This window comes from Desmodus rotundus, chromosome 2 (assembly GCF_022682495.2).
Source record: "Desmodus rotundus isolate HL8 chromosome 2, HLdesRot8A.1, whole genome shotgun sequence".
Lineage (NCBI taxonomy): Eukaryota > Metazoa > Chordata > Mammalia > Chiroptera > Phyllostomidae > Desmodus > Desmodus rotundus.
The window spans coordinates 150,820,036-150,847,434 of NC_071388.1; the positions used below are offsets into that span (position 1 = coordinate 150,820,036).

Below are 27,399 nucleotides of genomic sequence, written 5' to 3' on the forward strand. Positions count from 1 at the left end.
TACTTTCATTTTAATTCAGTTGAAATTATTTTCTAATTTTCCATGTGATTTTTCTATGAATATTAGGTTATTTGGAGTGTGTTACTTCATTTCCAAGTATTTGGGGATTTTTCAAATATCTATTGTTCTTTCTTGTTTTTAACTTTTTTTACTAATTTTTTTCTCTAATTTCTCTTGTGTTCAAAGAAATACTCTGTAGGGTTGAACACTTTTAAATGTATTATGATTTCCTTTTGTGTCGAGATATGGTCTGTGTTGGTTCTGGTTTTATAACCCAGCACAGGGTCTGTCCTGAACACCGTTCATATACACCAGAAAAGAATGTGTATTCTGCTGGAACTCTGTAACTGTCCGCAGGTCAAGATAATTGATAGTACTATTCAAGTCTTTTATATCTTTACTGATGTTCTGTCTATTTATTTTATTCAACACTGAGAGAGGAGTGCCGTAATTGCCAAGGATCTCTGGATTTGTCTTGTAAAATGGTGTATTTCTACTTTAGGGTCTGTCAGTATTTGCTTGATTTAAGATGAAGTTCTATAATTGGGGGCATATATGGCACTTACTTTATCTCTGGTAATAGTTCTTGTCCTGAAGTCTACTTTGAAATCGATACATTTCTTTAGATTTTTGTCATGATTCATATTTGTATGAACATTTAAAAAATCTTTTACCTATGTCTTTATATTTTCAGTGTTTTCTTTAAACACCATATGATTGAAACATAAAAAAAATAGAGTCTGACAATTTCTGCTGTTCAATGAGGGTTTAGATCACTTGTATTTAATAGAATTATGAATATATTGGGTTTAAATCTAGCATCTTGCTATTTATTTTCTATAGTCCCTTTCTTAAAGAAAATTTTTGCTGTCTTTGGGTTTATTATTTTTTATTAGTTCATTTTGTTTTCCCTGTTGGCTCATCAGCTGTGTTTTAGGGTTTACATATGCAGTTTTAACTTAATCACTATCTATCTTAAATAATGTAATAGAATTTCATGTATAATGTAGAAATTTTTAATAATATGCTTCCAGGTCTTCTTCCCATTTTTGTACTACCATTGTCACATTTTTAATTCTGCATATGTTATAAAAACTACAAATTCAGTGTCATTAGTTTTGACATACATAATTATTTGGAAGACATTTAAAATCATAAAAAACAAAAGAACCTATGCACCCCAATGTTCATAGCAGCACAATTTACAATAGCCAAGTACTGGAATCAACCTAAGTACCCATCAGTAAATGAGTGGATCATAAAACTATGGTACATTTACACGATGGAATTCTATGCAGCAGAGAGAAAGAAGGAGCTTATACCCTTTGCAACAGCATGGATGGAACTGGAGAGCATTATGCTAAGTGAAATAAGCCAGGCGGTGAGGGACAAATACCATATGATCTCACATTTAACTGGAACATAATCAACAAAAGAAAAAAGCAAACAAAATATAACTAGAGACATTGAAGTTAAGACCAATCTAATGATAGCCAGAGGGGTGTGGGGAGGGGATAGTGGGAAAGGGGTTTTCAGGAACTACTATAAAGGACACATGGACAAAATCAAGGGGGAGGGTGGAGGTGGGGGAGGGAGGTGGGTTTGGCTGCGGTGGGGGGAGGGGTGGGGAGAAAATGTAGACAACTGTAATTGAACAACAATAAAAAATAAAAAAATGATAAAAATATTTAATATCTACCCATATAGTTAACATTTCTAGTTCTTCATTCCTTTTCGTTGATCTAAATTTTCATCTGGTATCATTTTCCTTTCACTTAAAGAATTTTATAATTTCTTGTAGTCTGCTCATAATGAATTATGTCAGGTTTTGCTTATCATTTTTGAAAGGGAGTTTAAGTAAACAGAAATTTCTATGTTAACAGATTTTGTTTTTCTCTAAGCACTTTAAAGATATAATTCCATTGTCTTTTATTCTGATACATTTATTGGGGTGACATTGTTTAATAAGGTGACATAGGTTTCAAGAGTATACTTTATGATACATAATCTATATATTACACTGTGTGCCCACCACCCAAAGTCAAATCATCTTCCTTCACCATATATTTGGCCCTCTTTTCCCTATACTACTGCTCCCCACTCTAACCTCTGGTAACCACAATACTGTTGTCTGTATCTATGAGTTCCAATTTTATATTCCACATATGAGTGAAATCACATAGTTCTTAGCTTTTTCTGACTGACATTTTGTTTAGCATAATATTCTCAGTGTCTATTCATGTTGTCTCAGATGACAGAATTTCATCCTTTTTAATGGCTGAGTAGTATTCCATGATATGAAGGAAGAACCAAAACACCAGAATTATCTTCTGGAGGGTGGGCCCTGTGTAGTAAAGGCTTCTCCCACTGAGTGTTCTAGGAACCCATCTGTTATCAGTGTACCAGCTGGCATTGTTGTGAGAGGCTGCATTTGGCTTCAGTGAATTTTTTTGCAGACAACATGTTTGCATATTTCATGATGGGTGATTTACGAATGCATCTGCCCACACTGCACTGAATGTTCAGCAGTTTTTGACCACAACCAGAATGACCCTCCCTAGTCATCTGACCTCACCCTGAGTGACATTCTTTTGTTTCCCTGGATGAAAAGTCCTTAAAGGGAAACATTTTGCCAATGCGGAAGAGGTGAAACAAAAAACACTAAAATCACTAAAAGGCAGGAGTTCAAACTACTTTGAGCAGTGGAAAAAATGTCTCGATAAGTATATTACACCAAATGGAGAGTACTTTGAAGGTGACTGAAGTGTAAACATGTATGAATCAATACACAAATTTTTAATGAATAAATTTCATTTGGGGGGTCGCCCCTCATACACATGTACCAGATCTTTTTTATCCAATTTCTTTTCGTCCAATCACTGTGAATAATGCTGCAATAAACAGGAGAGCATATATCTTTGTGAGTAAATGTTTTGAAGTTTTTCAGGTAGATATTCAGAGGTGGATTGTCATATGGTAACTCTATTCTTAATTTTGTGAAGAACTGCCAGATGGTTTTCCATAGTGCCTGAGGCAGTTTACTGCCAGCAGTGAATGAGGGTTCCTTTTTTTCCACAACCTCTCCAACACTTGTTATTACCTGTCTTGTTGATAATAGCCATTCTAACAGGTGTGAGGTGCTTGCTATCTTCTTTTAGTTTTGATTTGGATTTTTCTAGTAGCCAGTAAATTTGAACATCTTTTTATCTATCTGCTGGCTATTTTTATGTCTTGTTCATGTCTGTTCATGTCCTCTGCCCATTTTTAGATTGGATTGTTTGTTTGATTTTGAGTTGTATGAGTTCTTTATGTATTTTGGGCATTAACTCCTTGTTGGAGCCAGTATTTGCTAATATCACCTTCCATTTGGTTGCTACATGTTTTGCTTTGTTGGCAGGTTTTTCTGCTATGCAAGCTTTTTAGTTTGATATAGTTCCATTTATTTTTGCCTTTACTTCCCTTGCCTTTGGGGTCAAATTCATAAAATGTTCTCTACAACCAAGGTCCATCAGTTTAGTACCTATGTTTTCTTCTATGTGATTTATTGATTCAGATCTTATACTTAGGTTTTTGATTCAGTTTGAATTACTTTTAGTACATGAGGACAAACTGTAGTTTAATTTTATCTTTTGCACGTGTCTTTCCAATGTGCCAGCATCATTATTGGAGGCTTTCTTTTCTTTATTGTGTGTTTTGAATCCTTTGTCAAAAATCATTTGCCCATATACATGTGGTTTTATTTCTGAGCTGTCAATTCTCTTCCATTGGTCTGTGTGTCTGTTTTTCCGCCAACATCACGCTGTTTGGATCTTTGCAGCTCAGTAGTGCACTTTGAAGTCAGACAGTGTCATCTTCCCCACTTTGTTCTTTTTTCTCAGGATTGGTTTGGCTGTTCAGGTTTTTTGTTTGTTTGTTTTTGTTTCTTTTTGGTTCTGTACAAATCTGATGATTTTTTGTTCTACTTTTTAAAATGGTATTGGGATTTTGATGTGGATTGCACTAAATCTGTATATTGCTTTGAATAATATGGCCATTTTAACTGTGCTGATTCTCTCAATCCATGAACATGAAATATTTTTCCATTTCATTGTGTCTTTTTTAATCTTTCTTAATAATGTTATGTAGTTTTCGGCATAGAGCTCCTTCACATCCTTTTTTAAAGTTTATTCCTATGTATTTTATTCTTTTGGTTGCAATTGCAAAGGGAATTGTTTTTGTCAGCTTCTGAAGTTTCTGAAGTTTCATTGTTACTATATAGGAAAGCGGTGGATTTTTGTACATTGATTTTATATCCTGAAACTTTACTGTATTTGTTTATTGTTTATAATAGTTTTTTTGATTTTAATAGTTTTCTGGTATTTTGGTTTTATTGTTTATAATAGTTATTTTTTAGTCTTTAGTGTTCTCTTTATACAGAATCACATCATTGGCAAAATATGACACTTTTTACTTATTCCTTCCCCATTTGGATGCCTTTTATTTCTTTCTCTTGCCTGATTTCTCTGGCAGAACTTCCAGAATTATGTCAAATAAGATTAGTAAAAGAGGGAATCATTGTCTTGTTCTTGATTTTAGAGGGAAACTTTAGTTTTCCACCACTGAGTGTGGTATTGGCTGAGGATTTGAAATATGGCTTTTATTATGTTGAGGTATTTTCTTTCTATACCATTCTTTTGAGTATTTAATCATAAATGAATGTTATATCTTACCAAATTCTTTTCTGCATCTATTGATAAGATTATATGATGTTTAGTCTTTCTTATGTATATGAGGTGTATTACATTGGTTAATTTGCATATGTTATTGCATATGCATATGGAGTATTGTATTTAATTCGCTAGTATTTTGTTTAGATTTTTCACATCTGTATTCATCAGAGATATTGTTCTGTACTTTTCTTTTTTGTGTTATCCTTGCAAAGTTTTTGTATCAGGTTATATTGGCCTCATGCATTGCTTCCTCTTCAATTTTGGAATGGTTTGAGAAACACAGGTGTCAAGTCTTATTTCAATGTTTGGTATATTTCGTTAGTGAAGCCATCTGGTCCTGGACTTTTATTTTGGGGGGATGTTTTGATGGTTTAATTTCCTCAGTGTTTATAGGCCTATTTAGAGTTTCCAGTTCTTCATTATTCAGTCTGGGACGGTTTTATTTTCCTAGAAACTTACCCCTTTCTTCTAGGTTGTTGCAATTGTAGCAAATACTCTTTCATAGTATTGTAGTATGACCCTTTGTATCTCTGTGAAGTCCATTGTTACTTCTCTTTCATTTCTCATTTTGTTTATATGAGTTTTTCTCTTTTCCTTAGTGAGTCTAGCCAAGAGTTTGTCAATTTTATTAATCTTTTCAAAGAACCAGCTCTTTTTTGTATAATCTTTTTGTTCTCTATTTCAATCAATTCTACTCTAATTTTTATTATTTCCTTTCTTCTGCTGACATTTGGTTGCTTTTGTTATTTTTTTCTTTCTAGTTCTTTATGATGTAATGTTATATTGTTTACTTGGGATTTCTTTTGCTTCTTGAGATAGGCCTGTAACGATATAAACCTCCCTGTTAATACTGCTTTTGCTGCATTCCAGAGTTTTGATATGTTGTACTGCCATTTTCATTTGTCTCTCTCTATATTTTAATCTCACCTATTATTTCTTCTTTGACCCAGTCACTTTTTAGAAGTATGTTGTTTAATCTCCACACTTTATGGGTTTCTTTACTTCCTTTTTGCAGTTGATTTCTAATTTCAAAGCCCTGTGGTCAAAGAATATGCTTTGTTTAATTTCAGTCTCCTTGAATTTGCTGATGCTAGTTTTGTGACCCAACATATGGTTTATCCTTGAGAATTTTCCAAGCGCCTTGAAGAAGAGTGTATAATCTGATGTTCTGAGAAGAAATGCTCTGTAAATGTCAATTATGTCCATTTGGTTTAATGTGTCATGTAAGGCAAATACTTTAAGCATATTTTATTGATTATGCTATTACAGTTGTCTCAATTTTTTTCTCCCCTTTATGCCCCTCCACCATGCACCTATCACCCTCCAGCATTCCCCCCTGCTTAGTTTATGTCCATGGGTTATACATGTAAGTTCTTTGGCTTCTCCATTTCCTATACTATTCTTAACCCCCCCCCCCCCCGTCTATTTTGTGCTTACCAATTGTGCTTCTTATTCCCTGTACCTTTTACCCCCATTCTCCTTCCTCTTCCTCCCCACTGATAACCCTCCATGTGATCTCTATTTCTGTGATTCTGTTCCTGTTCTAGTTGTTTACTTAGTTTGTGTTTTTTAGGTTCAGTTGATAATAGTTGTGAGTTTGTTATTATTTTACTGTTCATAGTTTTTGATCTTCTATTTCTTAGATAAGTCCATTTAACATTTCATATAATAATGGCTTGATGATGATGAACTCCTTTAACTTGACTTTATCTGGGAAGCACTTTATCTGCCCTTCCATTCTGAACTATAGCTTTGCTGGACAGAGTAATCTTGGATGTAGGTCCTTTACTTTCATGACTTCAAATACTTTTTTCCAGCCCCTTCTTGCCTGTAAGATTTCTTTTGAGAAATCAGCTGATGGTCTTATGAGAACTCCTTTGTAGGTAACTCTCTCTTTTCCTCTTGCTGCTTTTAAGATTCTCTCCTAATCTTAATCTTGAATAACTTAATGATGACGTGCCTTGGTGTGCTCCTCCTTGGGTCCGATTTCTTTGAGACTCTTTGAGCTTCCTGAATTTCCTAGAAGTCTATTTCTTTTGCTAGATTGGGGAAGTTCTCCTTCATTATTTGTTCAAATAAGTTTTAAATTTCTTGCTCTTCCTCTTCTCCTTCTGCCATCCCTATGATTCAGATGTTGGAATGTTTAACATTGTCCCAGAGGTTCCTTAGCCTCCCTCATTTTTTTTTAATTCTTGTGTTTTCATTCTTTTCTGGTTGAATGTTTATTTCTATTTTTTGTTCCAAATCATTGATTTGAGTCCCAGTTTCCTTGCTTTCAATGATGGTTCCCTGCATATTTTCCTTTATTTCACTTTGTATAGCCTTCATTTCTTCTTTCATTTTGTGACCAAAGTCAGTCATTTTTGTGAGCATCCTGATTACCAGTGTTTTGAACTCTGCATGATAGGTTGTCTCTTAGTCACTTAGTTCTTTTCTTTGGAGTTTTGATCTGTTCTTTCATTTGGGCCATATTTCTTTGTCTTGGCACACCTGTTATGTAAAGAGGGGCAGAGCCTTAGGTATTCACCAGGGCAGGGCAACCCTCTTTGCTGTGTTGTCACACTGTCTGTGGGGGAGGAGTCAGAGAGGGAACAATGCTGCTTGCTCCTACATTGGAAGTTGTCTCACCCAACTTCCGTCAGTTCCCTAGCCTCCCACAAACAGATTGTGATCTTTCATGTGCTGGTTTCCAGGTGGGTGGGTTTGTGTACATTCTAGGATCCTGTAGACCTCTCCAATGGACTCTCCTGTGAGACTGGAAGTTTCTTCTGAGTTTGCAACCCCTACAGGTTTCACAGCCAGAGGTTTGGAGTCTTTAGTTTCTTGGTCAGCCAGCCCCCACCTCACTGGTGGTCTGTTGCCTTGTTGTGGGTCTTTTCAGCCCGGTTTCCCATCTCCACCCCTCTTACCAGTCTGGATGAATGTTTATTTAACTCCTTGGTTGTGGGAATTCCATGCAGTTTGATTTTCTGGTGATTCTGATTTTTTTTTTTTAATTGGTGGTTATCCTTCTTTTGATTTTTGTGAGGAATTGAAGAATTTCTAGCTATGCCTCCATCTTGGCTGGACCATGGAAATACTTTATGATTTTCTGTTTGGATGATTTATCTAGAGCTGTTGATGGAGTACTAAGGTCCCCAACTACGATTGCGTTTTTGTCCATTCTCCCTTTATTTCTGTTAGTAGTTGCCTTATATATTTCTATACTCCCTGATTGGGTGCATATATATTAAGTGTTATGTAATGTTGATGTAGTGTCTTTTTTATTATTGTAAAATGTCAGTATTTTTTCATTTCCTTTGTTATCTTAAAATCTACTTTTTCAGATAGATGTATGGCTAAATTTGCTTCTCTGTGGATGTTATTTGCTTTGGGAATCATTTTCTACCCTTTCACTCTGGAGTTTAACTTTGTTTTTGCAGCTTAGATATGTCTCCTGAAAGCAGCATATGGTTGTTGTTGTTGTTTTTTTTAATCCAAGCTGCTACCCTGTGCTTTTTTATTGGTGAATTCAGTCCATTTGTATTTAAGGTAATTATTGATATATAATGCCATAACCAATTTATCTTGTTTTCTGGTAGCACTGTGCCTCCATCGGTTGTTTTCCTTTGTGTTTTGTCTGTTGTTTTGTTTGGTAGCATTCCACATTTCTTTCCTCTCTTTTATTTTTAAGGGATGTGTCTCAGTTTTGGATTTGTTTTGTGTGTGTGGTTACCATTAGGTTTATGAAAAACAAATTTTCACATATACAATAGTCCTTTTTCTTTTGAATGCATCTGATCTCCATCTCCTTTGCAAATTCAGACCTTTATTCCTACTCCTTTTATGGTTTTGTTGTCAGAAGTTATACCTTTTTATGCTGTATGTTTGCTGATTTTCATACTCATAGTTTTATAACGTTTTGGTTTTTGTTTCAGGTAAATAATCCCCTTGAGTATTTCCTGCAATTGAGGTCTTCTGGTGATAAATTCCCTCAGCTTCTTCATGTCTGGAAAATTCTTTATAGCTCCTTCATATTTACAGGATAACTTTGCTGAATATATTACTCTTGGCTGATAGTCTCTCTCCTTCAGTAGTTTGAATATTTGGTTCTATTCTCTTCTGGCTTGTAGAATTTCTGTTGAGAAATTAATGGGCTTTCCTTTATAGGTTACTTTCTTCTTTTCCCTGGCTTCCTTGAGAATTCTTTCTTTGTCATTAATTTTTGACAGTTTTAATACAACATGCCTTGGAGAAGGCCTCTTTGGATTGAGATAACTAGGTGTTCTGTTTGCTTCTTAGATTTGAGGATCTAGCTCTTTCCATAGGTTTAGGAAGTGCTCATCAACTATTTGCTTCAATAGGCTCTCCTTTCCCTTCTTTTTCTTTTCTACTTCTGGTGTTCCTATTATTCTTATATTGCTCTTACTGATGGAGTCAGATAGTTCTTGTAGAGTTCTTTCATTTTTTTTATGCTCAACTCTTTCTTCTCATCCCTCTGTATCATTTCTATATTTCTATCTTCAATAACACCAATCTCTTCCTCCATCCAGTCAGCTTTATTTCCTATACTTACTAGTTCATTCGTGATCACTTTTATTGAGTTTTTCATGTCCAGAATTTCTGTTTGGTTCTTTTTTTAAAATTTCAATCTCTTTGGTAAGTACTTGTTTTGTTAATTGATTTCTTTTCTGAGCTCATTAAATTGCCTGTCTGTATTTTCTAGCATCCTGTTGAATATTGTCAGAACTGCAATCTTGAATTCTCTGCCATTTATATCATATTTTCCTGTCTTTGTTTCTTAGAAATTTAAAAATTTTCTTTCTGAGCTGCCTCACTACCTTGGTTATTCATGGTATTTGATGGATTCCTTCTCTGTTTAAGCATCTGTGTATGAGTGGCACTTCTCTAGCAGGTGGTGCTGAATTGCAAGTTTTTTTTAGCTCTGTGACATCCCAGTGCTGTCCTCCTCAGCTAGATGCTGCCGTCTGCTTAACCTTGATATGTTGGGTGTGGCTATGGGAACTGGCCAGCTACTTTGTTGTTTGCCCTCCCCATAATGGTGATGTTGTACCTCCAGAGACTACCCCCCTGTGCGCACACCTCAGTATAGGTCACAGAGTGAATCCCTTGTTCAAGGTAAACAGTGCTTATGTACCATTTCTCAGGTTTGTGTAAAATGTGTTTCATAACCCAACACCAAGTGTGAGGGGAGTGAGCTCTGAGAGGCTACAGGGTGGCAGGGCTCTGTGGTTTAGTGTCTCTGTCCAGAATGGTGACTGCCTGATAATGGGGCTGCACCCCTGTGCTATGTCCTTGTCCAGGTCTCTGGCCTTAGACACAGCTCATGTTGCTCTCTCCTACTACAATGCCCTCCAAATCTCTTAGCTCCTCTGGGATGAAGAGAGGGAAAGCCGTAACTAGATTCCTCCTCTCTCTCAGCTGAGCCTTCCTGTGAACTCCTGGCTGCAGGGCTTTGTCTGTGACTGTCTAAGCCCTTCTCCCTTCTTGCTTCCCCCCTTTGCTCCCACTTGCCCGCCTTTAGATGTTTCAAATGCAAGTGTCTTTCAGCCATTTTTGTGCATTGAATAGAGAATTCTTTGCTGAGTTATAGCTGTTTGTATTGTTGAAACTTCAAGGGGAGAGACCAGGCATCTTTCATGCCACCATCCCTGTGACATCCTTGCTCCAGGTTCTCTATCGACTTGCACTGTTTCTAATAAGAGATCTGCTATCAACCTGATGTTTTTTCTCTGTACACGACTGTCTTTATTTTTCCCCTCTAATGTTTTAATGTTTTTTTTTCCTCTTTATCATTAGTTTTCAGTATATTGATTATAATACATTTTGGCCTATGCACATGTGCATTGTCTTTTTAGAATGCCCTGAACTTTTTAGATCTATGGTTTATAGTTTTTATTAATTTTGGAAAAATTTCAGCATTTCTTAATTTTTTTTCTGCTTTTCTCCTCCATTTTCTGGAAATCCACATACACATTTGTTTAAGTGCTTTGTATTGTCTGCTACTTCCATCATGTCTGTCAAATCCAGCTGTAGGTTAAAAAGTTTTTTTCTCCTGCTATGGGTTACATTTCTTGTTTCTTAGCATGTCTATTAATCTTTTAATGGATTATGGGCATTACAAATTTAACATTGTTCATTTCTTTATATTGTCTTCCTTTAGAAATGTTGGATGTTGGCCTTGCAAGCTGTTAAATTACTTGTAGTTCAACTTGCTCTTTTTGAGGCTTATAGTTTAGGCTTTGTTAGGACTAGCAAGCCCTAGTGGTATGGTAATATTTTTCCAAGATTTCAACTGAACTCTAATGTTCAATGAGGGCTTTCCACTGTCCTGGTAGAAACTGTTCAGCTTACAGTAATTCTGTAACTTATTTGCCAGGACTTGCAAAACGTTACCTCGTGCATTTGTGACTTACTTTCCATCAGTAGAGTCAAGGGAACACCTATACAGATTTCTGGAGATTTTTTTTTTCTTTTGCCACAGCTGCCTGTTTTCTGGTTGTCTTAGCTCAGTGAGACCACCATCTTTGGTCAGATTGCTTGTCCTTTCACTGTGGTACAGAAAATGCCTCCAGACAGAAAGCTGAGGATAATATGAGGCTCATTTTGTTTGTTTTCCTTCTCTAGGGGATCAAATCCCCTATAATTTGATTTTCAATGTCTAAAATCAGCTGACTGATATATTTCATTTAATTTTATATTATTTAAAAAATACGCATAGGGGTATGGTAAGGTTCTAGTTATTCCATCATGGCTAGAGGAAGAAATCCAGTAACTTTTTTTTTACATGCTATAAAAACAAGAAATTCTTCCTAGATGTTCTTCAAGTAGGTCATTGATGAAATACACTTGCATTTGTTTACTGGTTTATGAGTTTTTAAAATTAAATGTCTGTGTTTTATTTATAATAGTTGAATAGAGATATAAATTTATATATTAGAGTGCATAGGTATAAATATGTGAGCATAACGTACATTTACACTTTTTAATAGCTGCTTAAATTTTCCTATATTTTCATTTTGAATTGTAGGTATTTTCTAATCACTGTTCTCTGTACACATTCATAAGTACAATTGGCAACTGTCTTTGCAAACGAAGCTTTAAAAAGTGTATCTATAAATATTTGAGTTGTCTGCATTTAGTTAGATAATAGCTTCTAGTGTTTAATTTTTAGTTTGCTTGAATTATATCTCCATAATGGGGATAGTTGATTGTTTTGTTTTCTACAATATAGCTTCAAATTTTTCTTTTAAAAAGGTTATATTTAATGAAGTTCAGAGAGGATAAGAGAATTCTACCTGATATAAACTAGACTACGTAGGATATAATTAGGATTAGTACATATACAGTATTTTACATTATCTGGTTGGATATTGTATTTTATTTTCTGCTTTAAATTAGGTCACTCTTAGATCTTAGGACTATGTACTTACTGGAGAAATATAATCTAAAGAAAGCCAAGTAATTTGCTAATACAATAGGATCTAAATGGAAATATTACATATAGCTACACCTGTATACATCAAATGTCTAAGCAAATACCAGAAGCATTTTTATTACCGTTAAGTTTTAAATCTTAATTTTACCTTTTTCTTTACTCATGGCTTAATAGATCATGATAGAGTTCTTCAGGAATTTTTCCTGTGAGACATTAAGCTTTATACAATATCATTTTGATTACAGTTTGTAAAACCACATTTGTTATTCATATAAAGAATGCAGTGTAGAAACTGGATGTCTCTTACTCTACCTAATTAACTGGAATGTTTTTTCTTAAAATAAGAAAACTGGAAAAAATGGCAATGGAATAAGAAATTCATCTGCAGGAGACACATTCCTAAAGAATCAATAGAAATAATCTAGTGTCACATTTTTTAAAAGAAAAAAAAAACAAAAGTAAAGAAAGAAGGAAGGAAAGAACGAAAAGAGAAAGGAATGAACACTGCCAATAATCTCCTGGTTTGGGAACTAGGTGTGGAGCAGGAAAGAGCTGAGTTTTCTTTCACTCAAAATAATTCCCATGATAAGCAGTACTATGAGCTTCACTTAATTCTCACAAGTGGTAAGGATTTCTAAGTGATGAACAGGTTAAACTCCTGGGCATTTAAAAAATTCTTTCTTACAAGTTCTAAGTTTTAAGATGCAGGTTTTATTTTCTCTAAAAAAGTTTATATATATTTTTCTACATAGATTTTTAAATGATAAAAAAAAAAAAAAACTTGTTTTTTTCTTTGTTGGCTACCTATGCCCCTAAAGCTCATTACCATTAGGAGTATTTACTGGCAGTTGTAATCACAGACTGGTTGGGACTGTTTGCTCTGAGAAATTCAGTCTCTCTGGAATGAACTTTTCTATTTTTGCCAGTAGGCTCTACTTCCATTTCCTTCTGGGTGCAATGTCATTTCTGAGTTTATATCCAAGGCCAAGCCTGAATTTGAAGAATACCTTAAGAGTGATTTAAACAATGATTTTGCCTGTTCAAATGTCACTAAAGTAAAACTACCAAGACATATATATATATATATATATATATATATATATATATATATATATATAAAAAGTAAATTTTAAATAAAGTGGACAATAAACTAGTGAATCTATTTAAGTGTCATAAATAAAGCTTGTTTAATCACATTTCATTAGTCAATATGTTAACATTTAAAAGTCGACTCTGGATCTATTTAAAAATTTATACATAATATAAGGAAGAGGCTATTTTTAAGCTTTATAAATCCATCATGCTTTTGCCAATTGGTGCTTGCTATCAGCAAGGTTATCTATAGTGGTTCCACGGTGTGATTTTAAAAAATATATTAACATTAAAACATATTTAGTTTAATACAGACATTTTTCTTATGACAAAGAGTCTCCTTATAAATAATCCTCATGACATTACCCAACTACCAGGTAAAGGTCACTTAACCCTTAACATAGTGTCATGGGGAAAGGAATTTGTAGTCAATGACAGCAATATGTGTGTCTCTATGTATGATTATGCAAATCATGTATGTATACACATACATAGAAGATTACCTTACATTATGATCAGTGATGGTGATATATATATTTCTATCTATGTAGGACATCTAGTAATATAATGTAAGCGAATCTTTCCCAACCCAATGCTGCCTCAGCTGGAAACAGAAAATAACCATGGCTACCACACTGTGGACGCATTTGTAGAGTAGTAAAGCTGAACTGCGAGTCTCAGGTCCTGAATCCCAAGACCCTGGTCATTCCAGTTGTAGGCTCTGGCTTTCCTGAGGTCCTGGAAACCTTTGGTGTCTCCCCTTCATAGAGAGAATCAGATTTGATAGCCTATGGTTCCCAGATATTTAATCCTATTATTTCTACAAGTTTCTATAAATTTTCCTTTGCCTTACTCTAAATGTTCTAGAGATATTGATTTTGTGATATTATTTTATCCTAATAGATAAAAGAGAAATCTACTTACAGCCAATCAACATGACACAAATTGAAAAGATTTTTTCCGAATTGGTGTTAGGTGACACATTCCCGAATCCTACACTGGTTAAACTGCTGAAGGTAAAATAAAGTGCTGTGACGTATTTGTCTTTAATGGATGGCCCAGAACTTGAGTCACTGTCATTGTAACGTTTTCCAATTTGCTGTCCTAAGGAATCCAACCATCCGATTTTGTCAGTCAGGTAGGGCCTTTCTACATTCCCAATCGCATACCAAATGCAAGCCAGCCAGTGAGCAATCAGGGCAAATATGCACATTAGGAGCATTAGAACAGCAGCGCCATATTCTGAATACCGATCAAGTTTCCGAGCCACTCGCACGAGACGGAGGAGTCGAGCTGTCTTCAAAAGACCGATTAATGTTGTTGTCTGTGGAATTAAATATGCATGGTCAGAAACAGTTGGTAAACAACTCAACGCATGTTCCTGTGAAGCCAAGTAAGCAGAAACTGGTTAAAACAATATGGTCGCATTGAGGATAACTGTATGTTTGAATTAAGTATTTTAAACAATTTTATCCATTTTGGAAAATACTCTGAAAATGTGCATGGCATTAATTCAGTGTCTTCGCAGGAAGACTAGAGGACAAAGAATTTGTCTATCTTGTTTTATGCTCTAAGTGCTTTGCACATCGTGGGTAAATCATTCACTCACCAACAAACATGTCAGCGTGTTATTAGTGTGCCCAGCAAGTGCTACACACTGGAACTAGAGTGTTGAACAAATATACATGGTCACTGTTCTAATAGAAACAATTATTTGGTAGACAAAGTATCTTCCCTAATAAAGAGAAACAAGTTCACGATCTATTGAGAAGGTAAATATTTTAAAATACTTTTAAAATAAACAAATAATAAGATCATTTCAGAGATGAGAAGTGCCATGATGATAATAAAGCAGAGTGATATGCTAGATGGCGTTTCGGGGCATGGGTTGGATTGGGGTCCAGTCTAGAAAGGATGGCCTTGCTGAGGACCAGATCTTAGAACTGAGAAGGATTTGCATAATGAGAAGCAGCCAGCCAGGTTCCAACTAGGAAACTTATTGGATGATCGCAAGCATGAATTAAACACTTCATTTAAATGCATTTTTCTTTCTTAAATGTGTTAAATCAATAACTTGTTTTTTGCTCTCTCAATGATATTATGTATTTTGCTTTGTGTTATGATATATGTAACTAATTACATGATTATTATTGACCAGGTATCTAATGATAGGAAACTTCCATATAATAACAGGATATTTATCTGGTTGTTTGGACTTGAAATCTGATAAGCACAAATTACAAGTTCATTTCTTAGGTTTCCTAAATAATGTCAGCTATAAGTACTACATATTTCACAGGGCATATAATTATTCCATAGCTACATGGTGTTTACCAATCAATTATTGAGTCATTTTATCTGTTCATTGTTGGTGTTTATTTCACAAAGAGCATCCAACTGAGTTAAGAACACATTTAAATTAAAGAAATAGCTCATGACATAACTATCACCTTGTATCTATTCACACTGACTGGGTGGAAAAGGGCACTGAATACCAGGAAAAGCATTTTTACTAAAGTACTGTGGTAAGTGCTGCATTTTCTCCCCTTGGGTCATAGTAGTCCCAAGGGAAGGGGAGACTCCTCAGTTGCCCCTGAGCCCTGTAATTCAGTTAGTCGTGACACCCTCCTGAGGTGAGAGGGACTGGCATAGCTGAGACGCGCTTATCAGAGTTGGACTCCAGTCTGAGCTTGTTTGGGATGGTGGAGAGGTGAGTCTTCCCTGTTAATGCTGGGGTCTTACTTTTCAGGGTGCAGTAGAGGACACAGATTTTTTTCTGTCCTTCACAAATTTAAAAGTATATTTCTTTCAAATTTGAATAAGTGGAGAGTTTAAGTTAGTTCTGCAGAATCCCCTGGGAGAAAAGCTAACTTTCTACTATCGGTATTGTCAGTATTGTAGAGCACCAGTTATTTGCTGGCACTGTGGAACAGAGGAACTTGTCTGAATCTGCTTCTGCACCAGTGTGTCTCCTAGGTCAAGTTACTGATATAATCTCTAAGGATCAATGCTCAGTGTAAATGGGCAATATAATTTCTATCTTACAGGATTGTAGATAATATCCAACAAACAGAAGCTCCTCATGTTTTTATTTGAACACCCCATACATTTTTTCCATCAGTAAGCAGGAACTTTATATTGTAAAATGGGTCGATAGAGCTTACACACTTTCAGAATGTGTAGCTCAGCTATGTGGATCCCAAATGGGGGTTTATAACATTGGCCTTGCAGCTTCTGCAGGAAATGACAGGCATTTTAGACAAGAACTTCATCCTTCATCCGGTGGCTCTGCCTGCTCAGACGCTGGTAACAGGAATGACCCTGGTTCAATGTGACACTTTTTTCTGTGCTTCACAGCTTACGTTTGCATGCTTATTTTTTTATCTTAGCCCAGTTACCTATTTCTTTGTATGGCAAAATTAGGAATATCTGAGGAACTGTATTTAAAACTTCTTGTCCTTGGAGCAAAATTTCTCTGAACCCCCAAATAAATGAAAAATAATGAAAATTCTCCAAGTATTTGGTTAATGAAGTGAGATGCTTCAAGAAGTGAGCTGTTTTTATATCATATTGTGATAATAAGTACTGACAACTCTTCTGGCTACAAAGGTGGTAAAGTACAAATGATGTTACAAAAAAAGGAATAGAATCTGCTGACATGCCACCCAGCTCCTTTTTGTCTTCCTCCCAAAGCAAACTCTGATGTTTCTTCCAGAATTACATTAACATGGGATAAAATCTAGATGACAAGTTCTCTAAGCAGATAAATAAAAAATCTTATATAATAACGCCCAGGAGACATCTTTTCTGGACAAAAAAGCTTAAGAACTATGATACAGAATTACGTCTCAACCCAATTTCATAAGTATAAGTGAAAATTGACTTCGGGAGTCAAAGCCATGTACCCAAGCATAACCACCTGCTGGTACGATGATGTGACAAATGACTTGGCCTTATTTCTATTGTTATCAAGATGCGTGAGCACACCTGGGCCTTCTTTCTTAACTACAGTTGTGTACAGCACATCTTGTAGATAACACAGGGTTGCAATAACTCCTTTCTTTTTCTTCTTGTTTAAATATCTATTTAAAGATTAAAGGTGTTTTGTCCCAGGTTGCACAAAAAAAGAAGTGATTGCACCAAAATCTCAGAAAGAATAGTCTAAAGAATGATCAGTCTCCTCTTGCTGATTTGTCGGAGGCTATTAGTTCCCACTGTTTAGTTCAATGGACTATCTTTGTATTATCTGCAAGTGAAAAATAGGACCAGCAGCTATCATATAATATAATTGTGTTGACATTAGAATTTGGCTGAGTGGTGTTTTCAGAATGTCTGGTTCTTTCATGGCATATATAATTTCATGTTCTATTCAGACATACTATGGAAGTCTATCTTGGTGGTTTTTTTCAATTCTTAAAAATAGAAATAAAACTGTCCTTAAACCAATTACAATAATTTCAAAAGTAGTGGAGATAGACTTTCTTTTAGATGTTATTTCTTGAGCTTTTCACTGGTACTAGAAAAATATTTTCTGTTTATTGTTACTTTTGGTAGAGATTGAAAAAGCATTAGAGCTCACTAGAGGTTTTACTATGAAACACAAAAACTTTATGACAATAAATAAGATATGGAATGTGGTGAGCCATTTGGCAGTGGGTTGGAGCAAGGTACTGTGTTTTCTACCCCTGCCCATGAACTATTGCAAAGGGGACCTAATAAACTCTAACAAGTCCAGTTTCTATGCAGTCTCAGAACTCAACTCCTTTACTGTGACTGAATGGTATTTCAAACTCTTTTTGCCTAAATGCCATAGTAAAAAAGTAACTACTTATTTAAGACTGTTATTTTTTATTCACTTTTTCAGATTCTTTTCTAAATGCAGACTCTTCTCCTAAAAATTCCCTTATTTAAATTTCTGGGTGGCTGATAAATATAACACAATTCCAATTTAAAAAAATATCTACATCCATAGTTTATTATAGTCCTAGAGCCTTTATTATATTGAGGTAGAAGTGAGCTATTTTTATTAAGTATGACTTTCTTCACTAAATTTTTTTTAAATGGGTACTCTAAATAATTACATTCTTGTAAGTATGTTAGGCCCGAGACCCAGACTCAAGAAGATTATGTGATTTGTTTTCAGTAGACACTTTACAACAGTTCAGACAATATTCTCTCTTAATGTAAGTGGAATTCATTCTCAAGGCCTGGAAATAGAACAGGTGATGTCTTGTCAGTATGAAACAACTCTCTACTCAGGAATAAATGTGGCTGCACTTACACTGAGAAAGCTTCATCAGCAAGAGTAAATCTTATGCTCAAGAATTTTTCAAAATAATTTGGAAAAATAATTCTACTTTCTTTTTAGTAAGCATTGTCAAGACTCATATTTAAAACACTTTATTTCAGAGGTTTACTCTCTAAAATGTTTGCCTATGGTAAGTGGGTAGAATTATTCTTTTATGAATGAGGAAAGATAAGTACATGATTTTTGGTTTTATCTACAGAGTTGAAAAAGTGACTTGTCACTGAAACTTTATACTTCATCCATTATTTTGTCTTGTTTGTCAAGAAATATTTGGGTACAAGAAAGGAAATGGAAACAATGAGTAATAAATTTAATAACTATACACTTATGTTTTGTTTTATATTTTATTCCAATTACCTTTAAGCTCTGGTACTTGTAAACACCATTTAATGAGTTACTTACCAATAAAATTTAATAATTTTGAAGCTAGTTTCTAGCTTGTTGTTCAGCTTCAGTCACACTATTTCAGTATTCCTAGGGACACCTTCACTGTCACAATTGAAGAGCTATATGTTGAGCGTGTAAAAGACATAGAGGGGATCACCCAACTTACTCTTCCCTTATTCATACCAAACCTCACAAATTCCTCCACAAACTGTGGCTTTTAAAGAGATGATGAATTTACAACCTCCCTGGGACACTCACTCCAATATTGAACAACTTTACTGTGGAGACGCTTTTTAAAAATTTTGTTTTATAAGTAAGATTCTATTTTTCTGCAGTTTGAACTCATTTTCTCTTTCTTTAGTGACAGTAACAGAAAACTGGTCATCAAATGATCCTAAATAGAACTATGCAAATGTTACAGTACATTAACAGTTCTGGATGTTATATTTTTTAATGAGAATTTGACTTGCTCTGAGAAGGATCTAACCAATATTGTACTGTATGCCATCTCTAGCAATTTGTAGTCAATAAATCACCTATCCATGAGGATTAGATGATCAGCTTAACATAAAATAAAATTTTTTGATGGACTATTCTTATATTTTCTTAATTCAAAAATTATTCCATTGGGATCCTATGTCTTTCACTGGTCATGCCCCAAGTACTTGGAGGCATGGCCGACAGTTTCAAATACAAGCTAATGGAAACTTCTGCCTCAACTCACAAGAACTAGCTAAAGAGAGACATGTAACTTTATGTGTAGACACATATTTGCAATCAGATCCTTTTTATTTAACTTTGAATGTGGTGAGTATGTCTGACGTTTTAGAAATTCATTTCCAGCAAATGATGACAACAATTGCAGAGATCAGGTCCAGAGAATGCCCACAAGATGATCAGAGTTTCTGGTCAGATACCTGCTAAGTTTTTCTTTGTATCCTAATGGAACAACATCAACATGAGCACAAACTCCTCTTTCTTACATAACTTTCCCTCAGCGAACACTCTATTTATTCAGGTTTCAAAGGTCTCCCCTGAGACCAGGATTCAAGAGAAACTGTTAAAGGTGAAAGGGGAGAGGTCAACAAAGCAAGTAACTAATCAAAAGAATAATGATTTTCAGGGGTAGAAGAGGTTAATAAAACATTTACTAAACCGAATGCTCTAGGTTCTGTTAGTATTTCTGAAAGTAAGCTTTGCCACAGATAATCAAAATATGGGAAACTTTGAGGCAGATGATAAGAAGTTGACTTTCTGGAGACCGATCCAACAATATTATTCCTTTGCATCAATAACATGGAAGTAATTTGCTATGAATGGCATAATGTTTGATGATGCAAAAATTAAGGAATAAAGGACTTTTTCTTGGTCTCTCTGGGTGACACTGACATCAGGAAGATATCAGTGATGGAGCCAGGCCCCGTTACTGCCAGTATTCATTTTCTACAACATGTTTTCTGAACATTTTACAACATTCTCTAGTTATTAGTAGGTAATTTGCATTAAACTAAAAAGTTAATATAATAATTTTGAAAAATGAGCAATTCTGCTCATATATTCATTTTGGTGAAAATGTATATGCTGAGCTATCCTTAGCAATGCTAACATGTTTTATAAATAAAATGATATCAACCCTAAATTTGAATAGTTTTTCTTCTTCTGAGTTGAATGTGAATAAAACTAACTGTAGCAGTAACTTACAAGTTAGGGAAATTGGAAGGAAGACATTAATGTTTAAATAACATTGACAAAATTATTTTTTCTCAGGTCATTCACGATGCTGTGATGTATAGAAACATTTTAATAATTCAGTTAAATTAAGCAATGAAGAAATCATGACTGTTCCTATATTTAGTTGAAAATCACTTTAACTTGTTTACTTATGTATTTGTTTTGTAGAAATCTTTTACGAGCACACAGAAGCAGCTCTCTCCTGGACTTCCCCTGTGCCCCAGACAGGCCACTGGATCTCATACACTTGGCAGCAGGATCATTCCTGAAACTTTAAAAATGCAGGTTTCAAGGCTTTACCTCAGACCTACCCAATATGAATCTCAACCTTTTGGAAGATTCACATGTAAATTGGTACATGGTCTGCTGCAGAAGCTCTGATCCAAACAAACCTGTGTCAGGACTGTATCTAATTTAAAATTTAATAAATCCTATTTCTTCTTTTTATACTGACTCATCGTTCTAGCTGCTCATGTGGTGCCCCACTTGCCTTCCTGTCACCGGTGCTGGGATGACTAACGAGCTTTTCAAATTCAACATGGTCCCAGTGGAATTTCTTCCCTATAACACACCTCCTTCTCCCAAGATTTCTCCAATTTGGATAAACGAGTGACAATCTATAAAAGTTGCTTAAGTCTCCTCCCTGCTGCCAAAAAAGTTTCAAAAAAGAAGAAGGACACAACAAAGTCTTTGAGTGATTATTAATTCTGCTTTTTTCCCCCAATCCTCCAACAATATTTAATCCAACAACAAGCTCTCCTCTAATATATTCCAAATGTATCTACTCCTGTTTACCTGTACTGCCACCATGCAGTCCAAGCCATCATTGTTTGTCCCTCCTACAGCACAGCAAAACTTCTGAAGTGGGTCTCCTGTTTCTACCCTAAATTGTCTGCAGACATCGGCCATGAGGTCTTTCAAAATATCCACTCCCACCCTAAAGCTTCCATTGCAGCCAGAATAAACGCCAGATTCCAAGACTGCATGTGATTTGTGTCAGTACCCTCACGTCTTAGCATTCCACCTCTCTCTATGGTTCAGGTTGGCTGCCGCCCACCTTCTTTCTGATCTTTTTACATGCCAAGGCTGTTTCCTGATGGGGCCATTTTCACTAGTGTTTTCTTTTGCTTGAAATGCTCTGCATGTGGTTTCATGAATTTTCCTTTACTTCCCAATAGAGTGAGGTCCCCTAGTAGAAGTCCCATAATGTCTAAAGCAGTCTCCAACAACAAAAATTGTTGTGTTTTATGTAACTTTTCAACATCCCACAGTTATTTGTATGGGCTACAAGTAAATTTATAGTTACTGAGATGGGAAGCTGGGTTTTACATATAAAAAATTCAGTTTTACACATTTTAATATTCATGAATTTTATCATGACTTCAGCTGCCACGGAAATTGAGAGATGATTAACTTGTTTAGTTTGGACTTTCACTAAGAGTTGTTCATCGTTTCAGCAAGTCACATCTTCCATGGCAACAGGCCTCGTGGTGTTTTTGCACTGTGTGCGGAGTGGCTGTATCAGTCCACATCTGCAGTTACCACAGTCGTAGTGTTCCTAGGTGTGTGGAAACATTGGAATGCACATGTACATACATCCACCTGTGTATATACACATTTATACCTGTATAAGCATACTCATATATATTCAACCCTTATGCTAGAGTGCAAACACAAAGAAAATACTTAGTTTAATATTGAAGTATTGTTTAAATATGGACTTCATTATAACTAGGTAAAAGCCTCTGGTGACTTCATTATATCATTTATTGTAGACATGCCTGAAGCATTTATATATTAATTAGGTATTTTATTATAATCACTTCTTTTGTTTCTTCTGTATATTAATGGTGGAAATTATATATTATATTTGTGAAATTGCAAGTTAAAATGCTATATTATCTATGAATTTTATTTGACAATAATAAAAGGGGGAATTATAAAATATTTATCATATTGGGCTGGGGACCAATACATTATAGTTCCATGCCTCTAATTTTAATGGGTTTCCCCTCCAGCTAGCATGATCATTCTACCCACTCTACCCGGACAACCTCCATTGGTAATCAGGACTCCCCTTTCCGTGCTGCCATGTCCTCTTGTACACGGCACTATTGAAGCACGTATCAGGTAGGACTCATTCCGTTCATCGCTGCTCCCCGGTCTAGACTGCAAGCTCCCAGAGAGTGGGGCCCTTGTCTCACTCTTGTCTGTAAACCCAGCCTCTAGCAGCCTGGTACGTGGAAGGTTCTCAATAGGTGCTTATAGAATGAACGCACCTACGTGTGGACTGGGGTATCATGACTTTGTGAAAGTGGCAGAACGAATGAAGTCAATTCTTGTTAAAATTTGTAGAAATTTTACATGAAACTTTTCTTGGTAAAGCACATAAAATCAAGCTACTCTTTTTATAGCGGAGGTGGATGGTTCTGAGTCTTATCAGACTGCTTTGCTGGCAAACCGTGTGAGCCTCTGAGACTCTCTCAGGCACCTCCCTGAAACTCCTGGTAAAGAACATTGGGCTAGGGGATCTCTCATCAGAGTGACCTCTAGCTTAGTGATTTTAGAGTTGGTTATTGAATGTTGGGTCAAACATCCCAAAGTTAGTTTTTACATATTCATATGATTAAAGTTCCCAAGTTGGTACATTTAAACATAAGATCTCTTTTCTCTGGACGTATATATTTTTTTACCAGACACAAAAATGGATACTATCTTTAATATTCTCATTGTATGGCATATTATGCACTTTGGGAAAGCTTTTATTTTGAAATATTATTATGTACTGAAAACCCTGATTTTATGTATACCTATATATGTATATGTATGTGCATACACATACATATATGTACATGCATGTATGAAGTACAGTTTGTATTTGAAAGTATCTTCATTGTCATTCCTGAAGAATGTGCACAGTGGTCCAGCCCATCACTGGTTTGCTGTTAATCCTTCACAGCTAACACAGCCCAATATCTGACTCCCTTATGCTCCTGCCCGTCTCACCTGCTCTGGCTATCCATGGTGCCAACATACTTCCCCTTACCATGTATCCCACACTCCTGTGCTTTGCAACCCGCTAGCTGTCCTGAAAATAATCCCTGTCCGTCTCCCACCTCTTTAGGATTTCTAGCTGCACCTGGCTAATCTAATAACTTTTGCAAGATATCAGACAGTGAATAAATTCAGTCATATGTTGCATAACAATGTTCAGTCAATAAGCACCACATATACGATGGTGGTCCCATAATATTACAATGCAGCTGAAAAATTCTTAACACCTAGTGATGCATAACCATGGTAACATCATAGCACAATGCATTACTCACGTGCTTGTGATGTTGGTATAAACAAACTTAACTATGCTGCCAGTTATATGAAATTATAGCACATCCAACTACATACAGTACATAATAGTAGATAATAAATGACTATGCTACTGGTTTGTGTATTTACTATATGATGCTTTTGGCTATTACTTTAGAGTGTACTTTAATATTTATTTATAAGTAGTTTGCTGTACAACAGTATGCCATGACCCTGGCAGAGGCCTCTTACATCTTGTGTTTGCTGTGTCTCTTGATTGCACCGTTTTTCTTTTGTACTTAATTTAATTTCATATTGTTTTGTACAGTTACATGCAGGGCAGGTAGCCTGGGAGCAAAAGGCTCCACCATACAGCCTACGCGTGAAGCAGGCTGCACACCTAGGTTTGTGCAAGTGCACTGGACGATGCTCATACAGCAAGTAGGCTAACCATGCACTTCTCAGAATGGGTCTCCGCAAGTAAGCAGGACATTATGTATTTATTGAATAAATGAGTAATTATGGTACCTATGGATTAATGTGGTAACATGTAAATTTTTAAAAGAAAACTTCATTAAGAAACAGGGACTTTAATCTGAAGGGATACTGAAGAAAAGAGAAGAAATCTTTGGCAAACTAGTCATTACTATGTAGTTGGTATTGTAGTAACCTCTTCATATTTTGCTGCTTTATATGTTAAAATCACAAGAACTCGGGTGGGGGGTGGGGGCGGGGACAGTGTGTAGAGGGGATTACAGGAACTACTATAAAGGACACATGGGCAAAACCAAGGGGGAGGGTGGAGAGGGGGGAGGGAGGTGGGTCCACCTGGGGTGGGGTGGAGGGATGGGGAGAAAAGGCATACAACTGTAATTGAATAACAATAAAAAAAAATCACAAGAACTTACCTATTACCATTTTACAGAAAAGAAGTAAGGTCATACATGAGTTAAGTATTTGCCAATGTACACAGAGTGAGTGGCATAGAGGAGAATCAGAGCCAGGTCTGCTTTACTGCAAAGGCAGAATCCTCCCCATAGCATATCACACCTTCAAAGTGTGGGGCCCAGCTTTGGGAACATGGGGAGTCTGCGAAATCACATAGAAGTAGAGAACTGGATCTATTAGCTGTGAGGCAAACTGCCCCTTTTCCTTAATGCCACATGAGGAAGGTGATTGGACACTATTTTTTCCCAAGATCATTTCATCCTGTGTGAGTAACAACTGTTTTGTTTCAGCTCACTAGAGGAAGGCTTGTCTGTAATAGTATTTTTCTGAATTACTTATTTTAAATGAATTTTATTATTTTCAAGTAATATACCAACTGAAGTTAAACTAATCAAGTACTGCATCCCAGAAATTCTACCTTAATGGTTATAATCAGCATATCCAAATACTCATTGGTTTGATTGTTATTGGTTAAATATCATCAGTAAATTAACTTCCCCTAACACTCTTATTTGCTAATTTTACTAAACTGAAATTTAATTTGCTATTGGTGTACATATTTTAAAATTTGAAAGAGCATGGTTTTACTCTGTTTTTATCAGTAAGAACTTACTCGGGGTCATAAAATGGATCACCCCTTGTTAAGAAACTCATAAATATAGATAAAGAAGAGTTGTAGGGGGAGAGTGGAGACAATTGTATTTGAACAACAATAAAAAAAAGAAAAAAAGTATTTCATTTTCTTGTCTTTTAGTTTAAAAGTTAGGAGTGTCTAACATTAAAAGTTCAACTAGTTTAACAGCAGCTAATTTTTTTTAGTAGTTTGCTAAGAGTACCATATGTATTATCTTACTAGACTCTCAAATTTAAAAAAATTAGCACAGGAAAGTAATATTATCATCCTTATAGATGATGAAGCTCAGGCTTGAGACTTTGTCCAAGGTTTGCAGAATCTGGGAAGAATGTATTGTTCGACTGCCTACTCCTCCTTGACCCAAAGTGTGGTGGGCATGTCCTGAAGGGGAGAATTGACTTCTAAACCTATAGGCTCCCCCTGGCAGAGGAGGATTCTCCCGCCCTGCAGTATTAATTGGTCAGGAAGCCACCATCTGCAGAAGGTATTTTTGATATTTGATTTACTCTGAATTTTACACTAAATTTTTAGAATTCCACAATTTGAGGTTATCTTTCTCATCTTACTCTATTTGAACTAACTTTCACACTTTCTGTAAATCTTTCCACTATATAATCTAGGAAATTCATTTGCAATAAAAATTAGTGCCAATTAAATGGAAGGAACTTAAGGAGAACCTAACTTTTATGGATCAAAGAACCTTTGAGAATCTGACTAAAGTTATGAACTTTGCATCCAGAAAATACACTCCACATACACCTGCCAGATTTCCTTAAAGTTTCCAGCTTTTTAAGGTATGGGGAACATAAGAAGTATTTTCCAATGTAGATGTTATTAAAGAGAAAGATTTTGAACAAGACGTTTCAGAAGATGCCTCTTCCATATAATTTGAATCTAAAACAAGTAAGTCCCTGCTGCCTCAAACCACAATTTTGAGTGAAGAAAGAAACATATTATTCTTGGATAGTTTTATGCCCATGAATTAATATGTAGTGATTCTACATCCTGAGACTGTGCTACGAAACACTATTTTAAAGTTTAATTTTTGGTTAAAGTATAAATAAACTTTAGTATCATCTAGCAAATATTTAAAAAAATTATTTGCAATGGCAAAATTGTTCCATTTCATTTTGTAACATTTTCATTTGAAAATGAATTCCATCTTGAGATATAGAAAATTTGTAAAGCCACCATTTTCTTTGCATTTAAAATAGATTCACTTTTATAATTGCAGTCTTTCAGAAAATAAGATTCTTAAGCAGCTCTTACCTCATCAGAACCAGATCCAAAAATCAGCAAGTCAAAAGGAATTGCTGCAACCATGTCAATCAGGAACCAGCCTTTGAAGTAGTGTATTGCTATTTTGGCGGGATCACTTACCACTTCCTCATTCTGATTTACGTATGTTGTTCTGAAGTTTATTAGAATATCTATGATAAACATAATATCCACAATCAAGTCTACCACATTCAAAGGGCTACAAGAGTAGCCGCATTCTCGTCTTTTCTGTTCTTCTCTGTCATTGAGGAGGAAGGCTGCAGAGTAGGGAGTGAAGATAGCAGTGTATATGACCAAGAGCAGAATAAGCCAGTCCCAGACGGCCTTGAAAGGACTGTAGTGCAGGATGGTAAACTTGTTGATGCGTGGTGTCTGCAGTTTATATTCTGGCAGGACGTCTGCTCCTAAAGAAAGAACCTGAGCACAGAAAAAAAATACAGTATATATAAAAATGTCCTTATTTAATCTATAAATCTACATAAATATTAAGGCAATTATACAGCAAAATCTATTAAAAGGGATTAATGTAATTGAATTCATAAATTGTGAATAATGTATAGAAAACAAA

The 27,399-nt window shown here is 35.5% G+C and overlaps 1 protein-coding gene across 4 annotated transcripts in view; it reads right to left on the reverse strand.

Moving 5' to 3' along the window:
- Positions 1-27,399, reverse strand: part of KCNH7 (potassium voltage-gated channel subfamily H member 7) — a 488,226-nt gene that overhangs the window by 71,163 nt on the left and 389,664 nt on the right. For 3 of the 4 annotated variants that reach the window (XM_053918730.2, XM_053918729.2, XM_053918732.1), the window contains exons 6-7: positions 26,823-27,248; positions 14,164-14,563 (exon numbers count right to left, since the gene is read on the reverse strand). In XM_053918730.2, coding sequence (XP_053774705.1) covers positions 14,164-14,563; positions 26,823-27,248 — 826 coding nt within the window. The remainder of the gene's footprint in view (positions 1-14,163; positions 14,564-26,822; positions 27,249-27,399) is intronic. The other variant, XM_053918731.2, reaches the window with a different exon arrangement.